Source organism: Anabrus simplex, chromosome 4 (genome assembly GCF_040414725.1).
Source record: "Anabrus simplex isolate iqAnaSimp1 chromosome 4, ASM4041472v1, whole genome shotgun sequence".
Taxonomy (NCBI): Eukaryota; Metazoa; Arthropoda; class Insecta; order Orthoptera; family Tettigoniidae; genus Anabrus; species Anabrus simplex.
In genome coordinates, this window is record NC_090268.1 from 106,977,609 (window position 1) to 106,999,155 (window position 21,547).

Genomic DNA, 21,547 nt, shown 5'->3' on the forward strand with positions numbered 1-21,547 from the left:
GGAAGATTGGATGGAATGGACAAGGAAGAGGGAAGGAAGCGGCCGTGCCTTAAGTTAGGTACCGTCCCGGCATTTGCCTGGAGGAAAAGTGGAAAACCACTTGCAGGATAGCTGAGGTGGGAGTCGAACCCACCTCTAATCAGTTTACCTCCCGTGGCTGAGTGGACTCCGTTCCAGCCTTCGTACCACTTTTCAAATTTCGTGGCAGAGCCGGGAATCGAACCTGGGCCTCCGGGGTTGGCAGCTAATCACAGGTCGGGCGGGTACAATTTGGGAGAAGGACCAGTACCTATCTCTGGCGGCTTTACCTGTTATGCTGAGCAGGGGCCTTGTGGGGGGATGGGAAGATCGGAAGGAAGAGGGAAGGAAGCGGTCGTGGCTTTAAGTTCGGTACCATCCAGGCATTTGCCTGGAGGAGAAGTGGGCAACCACGGAAAACCACTTCGAGGAGGCTGAGGCTGAGGCTGAGTTGGGAATCGGACCCACTCCGTTGACCTCCCGAGGCTGAGTGGCCCCCGTTCCACCCCTAGTACCACTTTTCAAATTTTGTAGCAGAGCCGGAAATTGAACCCGGGCCTCTGGGCGTGGCAGCTAATCACACTAACCACTACACCACAGAGGTGGACTAAATGATATATTACAAAGCCAAATATAAAAATTAAGTTTTGTTGCTGCTTTAACGTATCACTAACCATTTCTACGGTTTTCGATACTATGGACCCGTTCTCCAGCTGTCATTGGCTGCAATTTTTGTGAGGAAGCTATATAGAGTCAGCTCTTTACAAGTATTATTTATGTCGATATTCAGTATTAATGAGGTGCAAGTACTGTTGGGAGATCAGAAGAATGCACATGCTCGGTGAGGCACGGGGCGAAGGGGTTTTCACCAGCAGAGCCAGTGACGCAATGGTTACCATAGCAACTCCGCTACTATCCAGGCGACTTTATATTATCTTCTACCGGCAGCTCTTCGCCCTTGTCAGTTGTAATCCAGCAAACTGCAAAGTGTGAGTGAATGTTTTCATGTAGCAGGTAAGAGCCGATCTGTCTGGGCAGAACAGGAAGTTCGTGCTTGCAGGCCACATTCCTCAATCTTGCATTCTTCTCATCTCTACACAGTACAAGGAAATATACTCAGTCTGAAATGTTCAAGTGAAAAGTATCGCCAAAAAAGCATAATGTCGTTGTATTTGGCCAATACATTTAGCGGAAATCGAGAAAAATGGCGTCCACGAATAGATCTCATAGTGAAGGGTCCAATTTTACTCCACCCACGGCTGCAGAAAAGGCAAGGGCCTTCAGATAAAGAATTAAAAAGCGCGTGGCCGAGGCAAAACGCTCCGCTACTCACTGTGGCCTTCCGTTGAGTACTTTCAAAAAGTGAATAGAAGCATCAGACAACGACGTGTTAACGTTAATCCTTCATCCATGTCGCCGAACGTAGACCACAGTTTCTCTTTGTTCTGTTAGTGGTTTAACGACGCACTGAACACTGGGATGGGAAGGGTAGTGGTCCATGTTAGAAAGTTGTACGTCCATTCATCCACCTTCGTTGCCATCCATTAGGCAACACTTTGTTCAGGTGAAATTTGAGGTAGGCGGTCATATTGACTCATCCTTTACCAGGGACGGAACGAATACGATACGGACCGGCCTGCAAAAATAAAATTCCCCCCTCCCCCATCAAATAAAGCGTAAAAACCTAGGAATAACTAATGCAAATTTAATCATAACAGCGAGAACTAATTTATTTATTTGTTTGTTTATTTACTGCGCACTACAGGATTTCTTCTCCCACTTACAGTGGCAATTGTTTACATCTGTTTAGTTTTCAATGTTTAAAATCAATCTAGGATCCTCCGTGACTCAGGTGGCAGCGCATCGGCTCTCACCGCTGGGTTCGTGGTTCAAATCCCGGTCACTCCATGTGAGATTTGTGCTGGACAAAGCGGAGGTGGGACAGGTTTTTCTCCGGGTACTCCGGTTTTTCCTGTCATAATTCATTCCAGCAACACTCTCCAATATCATTTAATGTGCCATTCATTAATCATTGCCCCAGACGAGTGCGACAGACTTTGGCAGCAGGCACAATTCCTATCCTCGCCGCTAGATGGAGTCTTGATTCATTTCATTCCTGACCCGGTCGAGTGACAGGAAACAGGCTGCGGATTTTCATTTGAATTTCATTCAAATCAGTCTAATAACCTAATATCTAGAGTATCCTAATATTATATTTACGATACGAAAGAAACGATATTTCATATCTAATCCTTACAAGAAACAATTAGATAAAACATAATTTCCTATCTAAACTACTCCAATAACCTAATATCTGAACTATAATTTTTTTTGCTACTTGCTTTATGTCGCACCGACACAGATAGGTCTTATGGCGACGATGGGACAGGAAAGGCCTAGGAATGGGAAGGAAGCGGCCGTGGCCTTAATTAAGGCACAGACCCAGCATTTGCCTGGTGTGAAAATGGGAAACCACGGAAAACCATCTTCAGGGCTGCCGACAGTGGGGTTCGAACCCACTATCTCCCGGTTGCAAGCTCACAGCTGCGCGCTCCTAACCGCACGGCCAACTCGGCCTGTGAGCTATACTAATATTATATTTACAATGAGTTCGAAAAATATTTCATATCCAATCTAATTTAATCTTTACAAGAAAGAGTAAAATAAATAATAATAAGTGTAATTTCATATCTAAACTTTACCGGGCGAGTTGGCCGTGCGCTTAGGGGCACGCAGCTGTGAACTTTCATCCGGGAGATAGTGGGTTTGAACCCCACTGTCGGCAGCCCTGAAGATGTTTTTCCGTGGTTTCCCATTTTCACACCAGGAAAATGCTAGGGATGTACCTTAATTAAGACCACGGCCGCTTCCTTTCCACTCCTAGCCCTTTCCTGCCTCATCGTCGCAATAAGACCTGTCTGTGTCGGTGCGACGTAAAGCAACTTAAAAAAAAAAAGAAAAGAAAGGAAAACCGTTGTGAAGCACAAGATCTTAAAAGACAGATTTTAAATTACACATTATCTCCACGTTAACTGAACTAAAACATAAAAATGTAAATTCATGTCCTCGTCTTGAGGGAGGGGGGGGGGGGAGGGCAACTATTCTCAGGCACACCCGAAATTGACGTGCGCTGCGTGTACCTATTTAGCCACATACCAGCCATCCAGCCAATCTTAATTTATAGCAGTATCGGGAATCGAACCCAGACCTCCTAAGACGGGCAGATTACAGCGCTAACCTTTACACTTCGGCAGTGAGCAACTGAACAGATTACTCTGAAGTGCACGCAAAATAAATTACTGAGACCGTACCTCTTTATTGCGAAATCACTGTACTCGGAGCCATGATTTGCCTGTAATAGAGGACCTCTCGGTGAAACCACTGTGCTCCAACGGGTTAAGACTCACCAACCTGACAGATGCATAAAAGTATCACAGAGAATTAGAATAAACCGAAGCGCGAACTACTGTCGACACATGGGAGTGTGTTAGGTCGACCCCACTTACAGCTGTGAGTTTCATTGTTACCAGAGTTAATCCGATTGCAGTAGAACATTCCTATGTGAAAACTTGATCCTTACTTTCGTGTTAATTGAATTATTCTTGACGGCAGAGGAAAGGCGAGGCTGCGTACGAGAGATGAGCTCACCGGTCTCAACTAACCGGGCCAAGAACGCTGGTGCATCTTTTAACGTAGGTTTGCCCTCGATATTAAGGACAATTTTATGTTCACGACTAACAAATACAGAGAGGGAAGTGATGATGCTTTTCATTTTACTTTAACTTATAAAATAAACTATCGATATTATCGGACTTCCAAAAATGTGTCCTTTTGATCCTTCGAGACATGAAAGTATCGGAAAAAAGAAATTATAGAGTTCATGAGAGTTGGAAAAATTAAATTCTCCTTAGGTATTACAAACCTAATATGTTTATGGTCAGAATAGGGGAAAGGGTGAATGCTTGATCTGGGCGACATAGAATGAACAAGTCCATAAGGGAGCTAGCCTAGGGAGTCTATAATTTTCATACCCTTCGTGCCCTTGTCTTTCTTTGCCCAATACCTTCATTTTTCGAAGTGTCGGACCTCTTCTATTTTTCCCTCTTAATTAGTGTTAATAGAGAATTGTTGCCCTGTTATATTTCCTTTTAAGACAGTAATCACCACCACTACTCTGAACTTGTGAGCGTGGGTTGGTGACCATTGTTCCCCTAGGTGAGTCTGGCATTGTTCCGCATACTTGAGGACTGAAGATGGTTTTCCGTGGTTTCCCATTTTCACACAGGGCAATTGCTGGCTCTGTACCTTAAATACGGCCACGGTCGGTACCTTTCCATTCCTAGCCCTTTTCCATCCTTTCGTCGCCGAAGATATTGGATGTATTAGTGCGACGTTAAACAAGTAGGAAAAAAAGGTTTGCGAGTCATAGGGAGTCTTTCATTATGACGTCATTCCCTTTTTCCGACGACACATTTGTCAGACCTCTTCCATTTTTCTTCTGATTACTATTAAGAGAGGGTGGTTACCCAGTTGTGCTTCTTCATAAGATATCACCACAACCACCTGTCAATATGATGCGACATTTTGCGAAAATGAGACAAATTTCACATTTCTTGGCACGATGATTTTTTCGAATTTCATTTATTTTTCGGCGTATATTTGTAGAACTCACTGATACGAATCAAGTGACACCTCACACGCGGTGCCATCATGCCAGAGTAAGCTATACTAATTGTTACAGTCCTAGTACACTCGAAATCTTCACTGTCTCGTGGCCATAAATATTCATTTAAGGCAAGAGATCAGTACAGCTCTCAGAACCGCCCAGTACCTACTTACACATTTTCTCTCATTGGTCACATCCATCAGACGTGTGAACACATGCAGGCATCTGAAGAGTGAGGGGAGGTGGAGGAAACTGAAGTACGATGATATCTAGCATGAACGAAACACACGAGGAGGGGAAGGGACTTGCTTTCCCGCCTGCCCAAACGTCCCACTGGATCGGCAATGAAGGGAGAGGGGAGTGAAGGAAGGAACCACACGCCTCCTTCAAGGCAACAGACGTAATGTGTATGTCAACTCATTGAGGGTCAAATTCCCCAGTTTCTTTGTGATTCTTGTGTGCGAGGTCTGGCTGAAGTTAGCGGTCTCGGCTACGACTTCATTATAAAATGGCATCGCGCTCAACCACTGTAAGAAAGAATGACCCTTATTTTCGTCAATATTTGCTCTGTTAATACTACTACACTAGTGTCCAAAAGTTAAGCATAATCACTAAACGAGGCCGTACCTCCTGATACGAATGGCAGACGGATTGCTGAACAAACGGAAGCTGACTCACACACCACATGCCACACAACTTGTCCAAGAAAACAGTGTCAGAAATGTTCTGATAGCTAAGGTACACCTTTGACAACAACTAACAAAACTTGGCAATATCTTCCATAAAAAATATGCTGTTAATAGGGTGTATGGTTACCCCTAACGGCCACACATGCTTCGCAGCGACGTGGCATGCCCTCTATCAGATGGTCCGAGAGCTCTTGTGGCAGTCGATCCCATTCCTCCGAAAGGGTAATGCGAAGGTCTTGGAGGGTCCTTGGTGGAGGCTGACGGGATGCAATTCGCCCCCCCCCCAATGCATCCCAGGCATGTTCTATAGGATTCAGATCCGCAGACCTCGCTGACCAGTACATGCGATGAATGTCTTCCCCCAGCCAGAAATTCATCCAGCAGAGCAGCGCGGTGCGGTCGGGCATTATCGTCCATTAAGGGGAAGTTTGAATCAACCGAACCTCTGAAGAGTCGAACATGTGGTCTCAGTACCTTATTTCTGTATCTCCGAGCGCTAACAGTGTTCCTCGGACCACCCATGAAGATGTGCAGATCCGTACGGCCATTCAACATAATGCCGCTCCACACCATGAAGCCACCACCACTATACTGGTCCCGTTACACGATGTTCCTGAGGTTGTATCGGCTAGTCAGTTCTCTCCAGATTAATGAGCGACGGGAATCGTTCTGCAAACTGAAGCGGGATTCATCTGTGAAGAGCACATGCCTCCATTCATTCATGGTCCAGTTTCGATGTTGACCGCTCCACAGTAAACGGGCTCGTCTCTGTGCTGGAGTGAGCGGGACGCATACCGCTGGACGTCGGGCAAACAGCACTGCTGTTCTGAGGCTCCGGTACACAGTTTCCCCGGAAACGGCTGCAAGCTCCGCCGACAATTGTCTTGCAGGTGCACTTCGATTTCGTCGGGCGGTTAAGGCCAGATATCGGTCCTGCTGTGGGGTGGTTACCCTTTGTCGACCTGGTACTGGCTTGCGACTAACATCTCATGTGTCTCGAAATCGTCTCCAAAGCCTGGAAATGACACTTTGTGGCACATTCAAGGATACGGCGACTTCGGTCTGTGTCTGGCCTGCTTCCAAGCGGCCGAGTATTCTACCCTGCAAAACGGATTCCAGATGGCGTCGTTGTGCCATTATGTTGTCACGTTCACCACGAGGCTACACTCCTCACATATAACAGGCCAAACACGAATGAGGGAATAAGGGGCGCAGGCACTGCCTGTGTTTCCCTTGCGGTTACGCCACTAGTCAAAGCAGGGAACACTCCTTTCCTATACAGAGCGAACACGTAAGGTTGGTAGGTGCATATGTCGTGCGATTTGCGGTCTATTTCCTGTTGCTCCGCTTACTCGTAATTTATGCTTAACTATTGGACACTAGTGTACTACTACTACTACTACTACTACTACTACTACTACTACTACTACTACTACTACTACTACTACGTGTTATCCTCAGAAATCAAAGTAAAAATAACCTGGCATTAAATAATTATGATTATCAGAGACGCAAGGGCGTTTGGAAAACCGTTTCTATGAAGTTATTATCAGTTAAATGCCATATATTGGGGTGGCATTACATCGTCCACACTTCATCGCAATTAAATTACAGTTAATTAATTGTTTTCCTTGATTAGGAAAAGCTAGTCTACCAGAATGTTTAACCATAGAAATATCTTAATCAGTTCCCCCAAAAATGGAATTGGACGTGGCCTCTGAGTGCGCATCGTCGCAAGTCACTCATCCTGGAAGACGAAAATATGTGACGTTGCCTTGGTTACTTCTTCTTCATCCTCAGGGTTAGCCAAAATCTTCGCCCAAACGTTAGTTACCTGTTCCGTTTTCCACACGGAATTCTTGTGATCGCTATTGTACAGTGAGTTTCTCTCATCGATTGGCCGGCAGGCGCGGCCAGCTTCTCTGCTTCCCGTTGACTCATCACTTCCCGTTACACAGCGCAGCGGCAGCATGGGAATGCCCGCACTTTGCAGTTCAAGTCCGTGCTTTGAACGTGTATTAAGTATGATCTGTCGCTCCAACTGTTCTCGAGTTGTGAAGTGTTACTTCGGGGTGTAATTCTCATAAAGCCTCCACATGTGCACACGGTAGAGGAAAGGATATTTAAGTACGATAATTATGTGAAAACAAAGTCTCGCAGCGAAGTCGTTAGGCGATTTGTAACACAATTTCCAGATGTACGCACTCCACATAGACACACCGTGCGGAAACTCGTAAACAAATTGAGAGGAACCGGTTCTTTACTCGATAGGAAGTGAAGTGTTAAAAGAAAGTGTACTTAACGAGGAAAAAGTAAATGAAATCGCAGAAAGATTAGAATATACGCCTAAAAGCCCCTAAGACGACTTTGGACAGGAAGCCGGGGTTTCGAAGAGCTCAGCGTGGCGGGCCACGGAAATTTATAATTGAACCATTTCCAATATCTCCTGTCATAAGGTACGAGCTAATTTTCTTAATTTTATACAGAAGAGCAGAAGTAGTTAGTGTTAAGAAACATGAAAACACCTTTTTGATGACGTTCTTGTTTTTGGTGCAACGAATTTGTTTTGTTACATAAATCACTCCGATTTTATGGCCTGGCTTCTCGAGTGGGGACATTACAGGGGAAGTTTAGCGCCTACAGCAGTTTACGCAAGACACACTCCATATTTTGATTCAGCAGTTTACTGGCCGTAAAATGTTTACCTATGTGTAGAGAGAGGCTAATCTCTTCCTACGATCTCACAGGACACATGAGTGGGTCGGTGTTCCGGTCTTCTGGTGTATCTCGTAGTTCGCCCAAATGCTAACGCTCGGATCAAAATCTACTATTTTCGCCAAACTTGTTGCCTCGTATGAATGGGCATTTACATTTGAATCAGTGTTCCATAGAGGTGCTCTAGTGAAAATTCTAGTGCAAAAACTTTCGCAACTATAGTAAGTTCACTGATCTACTGGTAGAATTAAGTGGTACTTATGGTTCTAGTAAGATTTATCATTTCTTTTTGCTTAAACCGAACCAAACCCAATGGTGCAACAGCCCCGAAGGGCCATGGCCTACTAAGCAACCGTTGCTCAGCCCCGACGGCCTGCAGATTACGAGGCGTGGTCAGCACGACGAATCCTCACGATCGTTATTCTTGGCCTCTAGACCGGGGCCGCCATCTCACCGTCGGATAGCTCCTCAATTGTAATCATGTAGGCTGAGTGGACCTCGAACAAGCCCTCATATCCCGGTAAAAATCCATGACCTGATCGGGATTAGAACCCGGGGCCTCCAGGTAAGTGTTAGGCACGCTGCCCGTACACCACGGGGAGGACCCTTTTGCTTAAAGCGAATAAATATTATAATGATGACAAGTTTATCCATTCGATCGAGGACGACTTTGTGGATCATGATACTTTGCGTCGTTCTGTCCTACGCTGTTTCCATGTTGACACAAACGTATCTTTTGTCTGGGGGACATCTGAAGGGTGGCGTGATGTTACCTAGCAACCGTGCGGGCCACGATGTGAAGTATTGATGAATAGACATGGCTTAGAGACAATATAATCAAGGGCGTTGATTGCACCTATCTTTGTGAAATGATGCGAATAAGGTAATCGTTATCAATTTGAGCTTCGTTTGTTGAAGGACATACTTATGATGATTCGATTTTTCCAGAGGGAAATTTGAGACTATTTTTTGATTAGTGGCAACACTGTTGGTATGTACACCAGGAAACGGGACGAGTGTTTCTCGCGCATACAGATGTTAGGCAGGTACCCAGACTACATCACAGTACATAGATGTTCACATCCAACGCTCCGCGCATCCACCGCACCACGAAGAATAGAGTGGTCGAACGGTTAATTCCCACGAAAGGCGTCAGAACCCTAGTAATATGAACGTGATGGTGATGGCTTTATACTAACGCTTACCGTTCCTCAAAAAACTCAAAATCTCTTTATTTGCAAATGAGGTGTCTACCTCGGTGGCAAATGGTACACTAAAATACATTATTGTCAAGCACTAAATTTTAAATTAACAGGAGACGAAGAAAATTTTCCTAGAATACAATATTATACAATTTACGCTAATAATTTTTTCTATTAAACACACACATCATCCTTAATAAATTTATATTGTTTACAAAATTCTACTTATAATATCTTACAAACATAGTCAACTCATATACAGTACGGTATGTGAAATTACTTCTAATAATACTATACAACTGGTATAAGATTAAAATTAACACTGAATTTATTTACATATTTATATTTTACCCATTTTGGAACCTAAGTAGCATAACGACCTGCTGCGTCTTAACCAGAGCCCCTTTTGCCACCACTTTTCAGAGTTCCTGAAGGGCCTTCACAGCTACCGTAGCGGTCCCAGGGCCCTCGAAGTCCCCACTGTACTTCACCCCTACAGGCAGTCCCCTACTTGGGCTGTCCAAACTCCTGAAGGGCAGAGAGTGAATGCACAGTATTACTGTTCATGATTTGGAGCATCAGCTGCGACCAGCGTTATACAAGAAGCGACGACAATTTCTGCAGACACATTCGATCATTTTGCAGGTGGCTGATTTATATGCTCGATGGGGCTGGGATTGGGTCTATCAATCCCCCATGCTCTGAGATCTTGATTCGATATGGATGATGAAGGGACCGCTGTTCGTGAAGTTCTGGGGACGCTAGACATTTCCATTCGGACCATGCAGAGATTCTATGGCTTCCAGATCGTTTGCGACGGGTTATACTCGCTGCGGGTGATTACAATGAGAGACTGCAGACGTTTCATAGAGGTGTCTCGGTTGTTCGGTTGCCTGTTATTTGCATCTAATGGTATCGTCCACATATCCAACGCAAAAAACTTAGCGCTGTTAGTGGCATGTTGGAGGATGAGGTTCGATTCCCGTTCCTGTCGGAAATTTCAGTATTTGGCAGGAAATCTGCTATGTTGTTGAAAAGGTACACATACCTTACCTCACATGGAAGTGTGCCTGAAAAGTGTTGCATACCTCGAGGAATGGTAGGACACGAATTCTAATTCCGGCTTTGATGGTATCAAATCAGCGCATTATTTGGAGATCTGCTCTTCGTTCTTCATTGATCATTGTGAGCATTATTTCTTAGAAACCAGAATGCATTATATGACTGAACTATGAACTGTGAACTATGTTTCGTCATTTCCCCCCCCCAATACATCTTTGGTATAGTCAAGGACGCCTCTGTCAGCAATATGGGATTATTTGCAGTACATACAACGCACAAGTTTGTTTATAATTTGTTGAGCATCCAAGAAGTCAATTGTTCCAATATTTTCAAGTGTGGACTCATGACCCCTTTAAGCCAAGTGATTCAAACAAAACATTTTCTTAATGTTTAATTTATGGGTGACATTTTTTCCCAACTCCACATTTTGGGTGACCTAGAAGTAGCGAGCCTGCTTCTTACCAGGAGGTCCAAAGTTCGATTCCCTGCCTGGACAGGCACTTTCACTTGGATCTAAGGACTGGTTTGAGGTCAACTAAGCTTACGGGAGAACAATGAGAAACTCTCTGACGATGAGATACTGACTCCTGTGTAGGAAATAAAGAATAACGGCCGAAAGATTTCGTCAGACCGACCACTGGTCACCTCGTAAACTGCGGGCTTCCGGGTCGAGAATCAGACATTTGTTAGGCCAAGCTACGTTAGGCGTCATGGGGTTTGTTTGTTTGTTTTTATTATACAAGGTAGATAGTTGGACAGTTTGCTTTTCTGTTCACGGGAAAAATAAATCTCTCCTGGACTAGGGACACTTTTACTCACCTATTTGGTTCTCAGTATAGTATTGAAAGAATATCCTCTTGAGAAGACAAAAGTCATATTCATTTTTACTAAAGTATTTTCCGTTATATGAAAATTTTATTCAAAATTTGTAATAAAGTTTGAATTATAGTTTTTCCTTACCTGTCAGTTCTCTTGTCGCAGAGTTCCTTTATGCGTTATATGGGTACTAAGTTTTAAACATTTTACATAGCTATCCTAGGCAATACATCCAGTATTTTATTTAGTTGTCTGCTCTAATCTTGTACTTAAACAATCTTTTGCCTATCAAGGGATAATATCAGTAAAATGGACAGGCAATACGTAATTTATTTGGTTTACAGTTCTAACGTCACAAGGTTTTCTTCATACTTTGCTCAGAGTAGAAAACATTTAGTTACTTTTTAAGTGAATTTATATTCAGCATCAGTGAATAGTCTAGATCAGTGGTTCTCAAACTCCTAGGGGTTCGCCTGAGACTTTTAGTGGGGTACGCGAGCATACTTCAGGGAAAAATGAAAACAAATAGAAATATGGAAATAAAATAAGAATAAAGTTAAATTTGTATATATGGAGCCATGCTTCGCTTGAAAGTTCCACGTGGACTACGACACATCAGAAAATTGTGTCACACCATGCAGGCACACACATCCCATTGGTATTTTGATGATTTGCAATGTCTGAATTCCAGAATTGAGATAGAAAATTATTCATCCTTATTTATTAATTTGATGTTGAGGCTAAAATCTTGCGTTTTGTGAATCTTTCATGCAAATAGGGTATCCTGTGTTATTCTATTTGTATTACATTTTCCTAAAATAATTGAAATATATGACCTTTAAAATAATGTTTACCGGTACACTGTTAAATATTATTATATTACATGGGTTTGCTATTAGACATAATTGTCATGATATAAGATAAAGTTCGCTGCCAGAATCTTACTTGTTCACTGTTTTAAAATTGCTAAATAGTCTATCACTTCTCTATTGCATAGTCCCTTGTTTTGTTCTTGTATCAATCCATTGAAATGTTCTTCTATATATTATGTTCTTCTAATATAATAATATTTTAACAGAGTATTTTAGAGGTCATGTATTTCAGTTATTATAGGAAACATGTAATAGCAATAGAATGAACGGTCTTAATATGCTGGGATTATTTTGTAAGAAGGCTGATGAAGGGATTAGAACAGAATCCAGAAACATGTACTGAACTAAGCAAAATGTAGATAACAGTTTGTCGTCGCAAATAAGTATTGATTAGGCGGACCCATATAACATAAATTATTGTATTTTATCGACCTATCGACCTATACAAAAATGGTCAAGATTGTAAATACTTGATACACACACAAGTTCTTAAATTTATTGTCATGTTTTATAAAAATGTATTTAATTTCACAATATCGCCTTATTTACGATATGTATTTAAAAGAATGGCTAATAATCAATTAAAATGCCTCAATAATTAGCCAGTTATTCGTATTTTTTAAACCTATTATTTAAGAATTCTTTCTGGGGGTATATTGAACTTTTAGCCATGAGTGAGGGGTACAATCTCATAATAGTTTAAGAACCTCTGGACTAGACATAATATATATGGAGGTAATTAGGGAAGTACTCACGGCGTCCACATTCTGAGGGTCTTCGATACCTCCCGCCACACCATTGGGCTGCTCCTGAAGGCCGGCCAGCTGCGTCTCCTGGTTACTCTTCTCTTGCTGCGAGAGGGCCACATGGTTGGCTGCCGAGGTGGTGGCGGCGCCGTTGTGCGGTTTGGTAGCGTCCAGCAGCACCTTGAGCGAGGCGATGGCATGCAGCTGAGTCGCCTTCTCGTCCACCTTGCCTGCAACACACGTGGGGGCTACTGTACGAGTGAGTGGGCGTTGCTCCCGCGACTACACCAACATTACTAAGATAAAAATGGCAACACTGAGCGGCATTTTCTCACTTGTTACTACCAGAGCCAAACGTAGTTCCCAGTAAGAAGACTATTCTTATGTCACCCAAAACAGGATTCGCATATTAATATTAATAAATCTAATTCCAATTTTGCGAACATAATTTCTTTATGAAAGCCAAAGGCAGACATTTATATAGCAAGTTGAGTTGAGGTATGTATCTTTCCTAGTACACTGTCTTTATATATACTTCAAAGCGCTCGCAATAATATTTTAATAATGTACTTGCCACTGTCTAGAAGAGGGGTGCCCGGGCGAGTTGGCCGTGTGGTTAAGGGCGCTGTGAGCTTGCACCCGGGAGATAGTGGGTTCAAATCCCACTGTCGGCACCCTGAAGATGGTTTTCCCTGGTTTCCCATTTTCACATCAGGCAAATGCTAGGGCTGTACCTTACTTAAGGCCACGGCCGCTTCCTTCCTATTTCTAGGCCTTTCCTGTCCCATCGTCGTCAGTGACGTAAAGCAAAAAAAAAGAAGAGGGGTTGTATTCCAAGTGATGAGCCCGCATCGGTATAGGGGCCAGGTAATGGTTATTTTACGATAGAAAAAGACTTTGAGTTTGTGTACTTTCGGTTTTTGTTGATAAGCCATTCTCAAGAACTTAAACCCAGGGAGTGGCCGCGTGGTTTGGGCCACGTAGCTGTCAGCTTACATTCGATAGATAGCGTGTTCGAATCCCACTGTCGGCAGCCCTGAAGATGGTTTTCCGCTGTTTCCCATTTTCACACCAGGCAAATGCTGGGGCTGTACCTTAATTAAGACCACGGCTGCTTCCTTCCAGCTCCCAGCCCTTACCTATACTACTGTACCATAAGATCTATCTGTATCGGTGCGATGTAAAGAAAATTCTAATTCAAGAACGTAATATTTACGTTGGCTAAGGATAGTTGTAAGATCTTTGAACGGGATTTATGGAGGCAACGTTATGTGTAAGCGAAAATAAAAGGCACTTGCGTGCACAGGGGTCGAAAATACATTAATTTACATTCGAAACTTCGACAGTGAAAGATAGACAAAGGAGTAAGTTCGAGGCAGTTGAAATGGATGACTATGGCGTAGTATGAGAGCTTCCCTCCTGGAGCGACTTAGGAACAAGTTTGTAAGGACAGAATTGGATGCTGAGAAATATTTGACAAACAGAATTGATGCTCCAGCATTATGATGGTGTAGAACGTATTTGATAGATGGAGAAACAATGGTGGCCACAACGTATACGTAACAGGTCGCCTCCTGAAAGAAGAGTAAGAAGGGGAGACCTAGAGCAACCTGGAGAGGTACCACTGTTAAAAACGAAGCCTTTCTGAAGAAGACTGAAAAGAGGGACGGCGGTGGAATCAGAGAACAAGTAATTGCTGACAAGTGGAGACGCCTGAAACTTGTAAAGTAAAGTAATATTTCTCTCTTATCTGTAACGAGGTTACATTTTGCAAAATGACCTCTAGGCTGGTCAGAAGCAAAAGTCACGGATGCAAGCTTCGCTCTCACGAAGAAGCGAGAAGCCGGAGATGGTGCAACCACCGAGGTAACCAATCAGGATACGGAATTTACTCCCGACTTTCACATTCACCAATTATAATATCTCTTATTTTAACCAATGGAAGTTGGTTATTTCTCGCTGATCTAGAAAAGTCTTTTACGCAACAGGAAGCAACTGGAAATGTGTTTCTAGAAACGGCACGTGTCAGTATAGTCTGTTTCACAAGTAAAATATTAAAACACGCAGATACCTGATACAAAAATTTCACGTAATAATAATAATAATAATAATAATAATAATAATAATAATAATAATAATACCGGGCGAGTTGGCCGTGCGCGTAGAGGCGCGCGGCTGTGAGCTTGCATCCGGGAGATAGTAGGTTCGAATCCCACTATCGGCAGCCCTGAAGATGGTTTTCCGTGGTTTCCCATTTTCACACCAGGCAAATGCTGGGGCTGTACCTTAATTAAGACCACGGCCGCTTCCTTCCAACTCCTATGTCTTTCCTATCCCATCGTCGCCATAAGACCTATAAGCCATAAGCCATAAGCCCCTAGCAAAAAAAAAATAAAAATAATAATAATAATAGAATTTGGAGCTCTACAAGACAGTAGAAAGAATCACGACTATGATGAGAAAAAGGAGACTGACGTTTTATGGACATATCAAAAGAGTGAACCCTGAGAGATTGGCCAACAGGATACTACTTCTGCAGGAAAGGTGGAAAAAACAACCGGGATGGCTTACACACGTGCACGACTTGGCAGAAATAGGTATCAAGGAGGAGGATATAAAAGAAAGGACATCATTTAGGAAGAAGGTTGCGGGATTGAGGGAGGCGTCTGAAGAGCAACATGCGAAGCCACGGAACATCTCGGTGGAAGAACGAGCAAGAAGAAGTCAAAGACTCAAGAATCTTTGGCGAGAGTGTAAAGAGAAGGGTATCAGTCTGCGTGACAGAAGGAAGACTGTGTAAACGTGGCCCACAGGTGGCCGTATCGATTAATAATAATAATAATAATAATAATAATAATCTTGTACAACCACAACATTTTCAAAATAGTTATTCTTCTTTAAAGTTTAAATCATAATTTCTTTTCTTCACAGGTCAAAACACAATACCTTATATAACATAAATAATTTTTAAGACAACAAATTAATTTTTCAAAACAAAACTGAAGAGTCTTACGTCATTTCCCCACTGCTGTCCCAACTCCGGCCACATGCTCCACCTCACAAACTCGAGCTACGTTCGAAACTGACAAGCATTTATTTTTATATTAACTGGAGGTTTGGTCACACATCACATTAGTTATACCAGCATTCTGAGAAAATATCAGACACTGTTGGATAAAGACGATTGAAATTTTGTGGCGATATTCAATAGAAAAATACTATTGATGTTTTATGGCCATATTCAAAGAATAGCTAATGAAAGACTTACCAAAGGATATGTAATCATACCGCCTCACTAAAAGTCAAGAACAATTGGATAATCGAAGTTGAAAAAGACCTTAAAGAAATCAACGTAACGGACGAAATGATATGTGACAGGCCGAACTTTAAAACGTTAGTGAGCAAATATCAGTTTGCTGAAAAATCCAAGACGAGAACCAATACTGCATGAACGGAAGAACGGAAGTAAAATCATAGCGTGACGATGAAGAGTTTCTGAGAAAAAAGAAAGCAAATTCATCTGCTAAATAAGTTCAGTCGCACTCCTTAGTTGGGCACTAGCTTGTGATATTATTATTATTATTATTATTATTATTATTATTATTATTATTTTATATTTGCCAACAATGAAAGAAAATAATCCTCTACTATGACTTCACACCAACTCTACGGATATCAGCCTGCCGAAAGGAGATTAAAATCGAGAAAGAGCTTCCTAACAACTACTCAACCGTCACAAGGAACAGTTGAAAAAGCACGAGTTGCCATCTGGATGGAGAGAATTAGAGAACTAGGAGAAATCAGGATGGTATTTTTCAGACAGCCTATAGCCGTTTTTTTTCTGATCTCCGTTAAATTATTCCAACATCGGCATCGCAATAAACAAAATACTCAGAAAGATTTCACAACTGTATGAGAGATAGTAATTTGTCTGAATGGATGGAACCGAACGAATCTCTACCTCCCGGCCACACAGAGAACTGGCCAGTCTGGAAGTCCCTGAACAGACTACGAGCTCAAGTTGCAAGAACAAGGGACAACTTATATAAGTAGCATTTCCGACGAAGACAGTTCTATGTGATTGTGGCGAATTTCAAAGAACACAACATTTCTTATGTTGTCCGTTGTGCACATCCAGATGTACAACGAGTGGACTCAGGTAATTCAAGTGCCCTGAAGATGGTTTTCCATGATTTCCCATTTTCACACCAGGCAAATACTGGGGATGTACCTTAATTAAGGCCACGGCCGCTTCCTTCCCATTCCTAGGTCTTTCCTGTCCCATCGTCGTCATACGACCTATCTGTGTCGGTGCAACGTAAAGCAAATAGCAAAACAAATTTCATGCTTTCTTAATGTTTTCATGTTTCATATGTTGTACTTCTTACACGAAAAATAAATAAATAAATAAATAAATAAATAAATAAATAAATAAATAAATAAATAAATAAATAAATAAATAAATAAATAAATAAATAAATAAATAAATAAATAAATAAATAAATAAATGTACACAAGATAAGAGCATATGGTACCACAAATAATTTTTATAACAAAAAGTGTCTATCTAAAAATCTTAAAATAAGGCACTACACTACAGTGGTGAAACCGGAATGGTTATATGCAAGTGAATGCCTGGTACTAATCTATAGATGAGATAAACTTGAGGTACTAGAAAGGAGAATCATGAGAAGAATCTTAGGCCCTGTGAAAACAACAGAAGTATGGATATTAAGATCTAATGATGAAATACACAGGAACATAGAAAACATAACAGAAACCATACGAAAAATGAGATTACAATTTTTCGGACATATTTACAGAATGGATGGTTGCAGATTAACAAAAATGATTTTCAAGTACCTTTGGGACAAAAGGGCAACAACTAGCTGGATTCAATAAGTAAAGAAAGATTTAGAAAGAAATAGTATAAGAGAAGAAGAAACTATGGACAGAGAATTTTTTAGAAAGAGGGTAGTAAGTATGGAAGGACTCCAAGGAAGATTGAACAAGAAGCCTGGTGCGAAGTGGTCCGAGGACAGAAGGAAACAGCATAGCGAAAGGATGAAAGAATATTGGAAGGAGCGGAAGAGAAAACTATAAAGTATGAAGAACTGAACTGAAATTGGCACGTGGTCCTTAGCAGGCCTCATCGGAAATAAAATAATAAATAAATAAATAAATAAATAAATAAATAAATAAATAAATAAATAAATAAATAAATAAATAAATAAATAAATTATAGACCACATTGAACAAAAACATAAATATGTATGAAAGTTAGATCAGTTAACATGCACATACAGAATGCAAGGCGCGAAAATGCAAGTGCTGGTGTGAATCATTTGAAACATGACCGTCGTGTTTATGAGGAGAGCGGGGCGTTGAAGCAGTGGTTACGTGTTCCTTATTTATTAACCTGCGGTTTGACTACATGCACTGCGGAACGTGAATTGTGGTCATTGGGTTCTGTGTGCGCTCTGTGAAATTGAGAATTATGCTCTATAGAGCTATTCACTGTCTGATTCAGATTCTCATTTATCAATTCCTCTTGGCTGAAGATCATATTATTGATGCAGTTATAACATCCAGCAGCTGAAAACCCAGAAGTTTCGCATTTTAAGAAAAGTCATCACTCACTTCAGCAAATAAATTCCACATGTGTTATAAGAAAGTTCCAGCACTGTTACTTTGACGAACAATATTCGGCTTTATTATAATTCTTGTTCTATTCAGAGTTGTTCATCCACTATCAAAGCACTGCTACCGACATAACGGAAGCTTTCGGAATCAGCCTGGGAAAGGCGCCTCTGACTTGATCTTCCATCTCAGCATTCTAGGAAGCTGCGATACCATTTTACCACCTTCCTACCCGCCTCCGTAGCGTAACGGTTAGTGTTATTAGCTGCCGTCCATGGGGGTCCGGGTTCGATTCCCGGTGCTGCCAAAAATTTAAGAATGGCAGGAGGGCTGGTATGTGGTTGAAATGGTACATGCAGCTCTCCTCCATTGGGGGTGTGCCTGAAAAGAGCTGCACCACCTCGGTATGAGGACACGAGATTATTACCACCTTCCTTTCCAGCATTATTTCAATCGAGGAAAGAGGAATATACAACCAGTTGGCATGTCGAGAAAATTTGAAAGAAAAATGGCGGGTGACGTTAGGACATCCTAACTATGTAGAGAACTACGGTGGTTGAGCTTAATATCATACGCGAAGTAGCCCGGATACAGATCACTGCAGTCGACAAATGTGATTTGGGTAATGGCTTTTTAGCAGCGCCCAAGAAAATCCTAAGAAGAAGAAGAAGAAGAAGAAGAAGAAGAAGACAAATGTGATTCAGTGAGCTATCGAGTGGCTCATATGTTTGTGCATGAAGTTTTGACATAAAATATACTCAAACTCTGCAATGGTACGCACGTTCGTACTGGAGGCTACAATTTCCGAGCCTGACATTCTTATATGTGTTGGTGAAGAAAAATCAGCACAGGATTTATACACTGTTTCCCGTACGACTTCCATTTTAAATCCAAATGTTTCAGTTCCTTGTAAGCGCCTACCAACTATCAACAAATAACAAGGACAGATACTGCCCATCGTCCACATTTCTCACTTACATTCAAGTTTTATTGGTACGCAGTACACCACGCAGTCCAAGGGAGGGCAATTACACTCATGTTCATAAAACCCAAATCACCTTGAAAGACTAGAGAGAGGATGTTCATATTTACAGGACGTGTGCATTGTTCTGAGTAAATGATTAGCATTTGAACCATATCGGCCCTCAGGGTGACGTCCACATCGATATTTCTGCACATCACCACCGACTGGTAAAATGTGCCTGCGGCTCTCGTTGTCGCTATAAACCGAAGGTAATGGGTCAGTGTAACTTGAGCAGACATGCAGTATGCCTCGAAGACATATGCGAGAACTGTACCGTCAAATGAGTGAGTTTGAAAGAGGGCGCAGTTTTGGCATGAGAGAACGTGATGCATCCATCTGGGAATTTGCTGCTCGTGTGGGACGAAGAGTGTTGGCAATTCAACGGATGTGTACAAAATGGTTCACAGAAGGCAGTAGAACACGACAAGATGGGTCTGGTCGCACCACCCAGACCAACCCCCGAGAAAATTGACACCCCATCCGAATGGCATCGCAGGCCAGATCTGCGTCCTCCTCAGCTCTGGTGCAACAGTGGAACAGTGTAACACATCGTACACTATCAGGAGTGACAGTCCGTCGCCGTTTATTAGGTCTGGGTTACCGGCGCATCGTTAACTTCTCCGCATTCCTTTGACTAATGTGCAAAGATGTATGGAAAGACGCCACTGGGGACAGGAATGACAGCAGATAGTGTTTTCGGACGAATCAAGGTTCTGTTTGTTTGAACATGATGGCTGCATTTTGGTTCGCCGCGGAGAGGAGGAGAGGCATCTCATTGACTGCATTCGAACAAGACATACAGCGCCAATTCAAAGCCTTATGGTGTGAGGTGCTATTGGGTATAACCAAAAATCACAGTTGGTGCGTGTCCAGGGCACTGTGACCAGTTTGACCTTCGTAAATGACATCCTGCAACCCGTAGCCATACCCTTTCTGTACGATACCCCCAGACGCCATATTTCAGCAGAACAATACGCGACCACATGTTGCTGCACAATCACATGCTTTCTTGTTGTCACAGGATGTCAAACTGTTGCCCTGGCCCGACCGATTACCGTAATTGTCGCCAATGTAATATGTGTGGGACATGGTGAAACGATGGGTGCGGCGCCGTGACCCAGTGTCAACTAAAAAAGATGAACTGTGAAACCAGGTGAATGCAGCATGGATGGCTATACCCCCAGGACGCCATTCGCGCCTTATATGCGTCGATGCCATCACGCACGGAACAAGTTATCAGTGACTATGGAGGACCCAGTGCCTACTAGGCAACAGCACACATGCTCACTGAAATGATAATCGTTTCTGAAGAACATGCTAATGAGGATGTCCTGTGAATATGAACTTCCTATTCTAGTCTTTGAAATAGTTCTGTTTTTTGTGAACATGAGTGTATTATTGCTCATGAGACTGTACCTACGTAATGGAACACATTTCAGGGTAATCGGACTGTTCATACTGTCCTTCCCACCTGATAGGTCTCAGACAAGCTCCCTCCTATATGCAAAGCCCATTAGAGCTTAGTTGATGCCTAATGTGAGGTGTGGTGAATTGAATTTGTCACTTGTGAAACATGTTTTGCCGCCGGGTATGAACAAGATAACAGCAGAGGGTCTTCGATGAGTTATCTGTGCGGGCTATACTGCACATGTTGGCATCTATATATGCGCCACAACGTGTTTGGCAGTAGGGTTCAAATGACAGGACTCATGCTCGGAGACCTGAAAAATGACCAACTCGACGGTAGACATCATTCAGATATCCCAGACTAACAAAACGAAAATTCGAGTAACTGTGGCACCACATGTTACCAGAATAACAACTGGTAATTGTTTGCGTGCTGCTGGCTTGTGATCTCGCGTCCCTGCAGTAAGTGATCAACTGAATCCTTCAACATCGACTAGTAAAGCTGTCCTGGTATCGGTAACGGTCACACTGGGCCGACGAATTTTATAGCGTCTTCAGTGATGAATCATGCGTTTGCCTTGACCTGAATGATAGTCGTTATCTTCGAAGTCCATTAGATCATTACAATTTGAGGAACTATTTGTCTCCATGAAATCAGTAATTGTTGAGAGCATAATGACAGAGCTGTCA

General features: G+C 42.4%; 1 protein-coding gene across 1 annotated transcript in view; it reads right to left on the reverse strand.

Moving 5' to 3' along the window:
- Positions 1–21,547, reverse strand: part of LOC136872189 (sodium/potassium/calcium exchanger Nckx30C) — a 431,713-nt gene that overhangs the window by 209,583 nt on the left and 200,583 nt on the right. Inside the window, exon 3 of the mRNA XM_067146025.2 lies at positions 12,796–13,016. Within this exon, the coding sequence (XP_067002126.2) occupies positions 12,796–13,016 (221 nt within the window). The remainder of the gene's footprint in view (positions 1–12,795; positions 13,017–21,547) is intronic.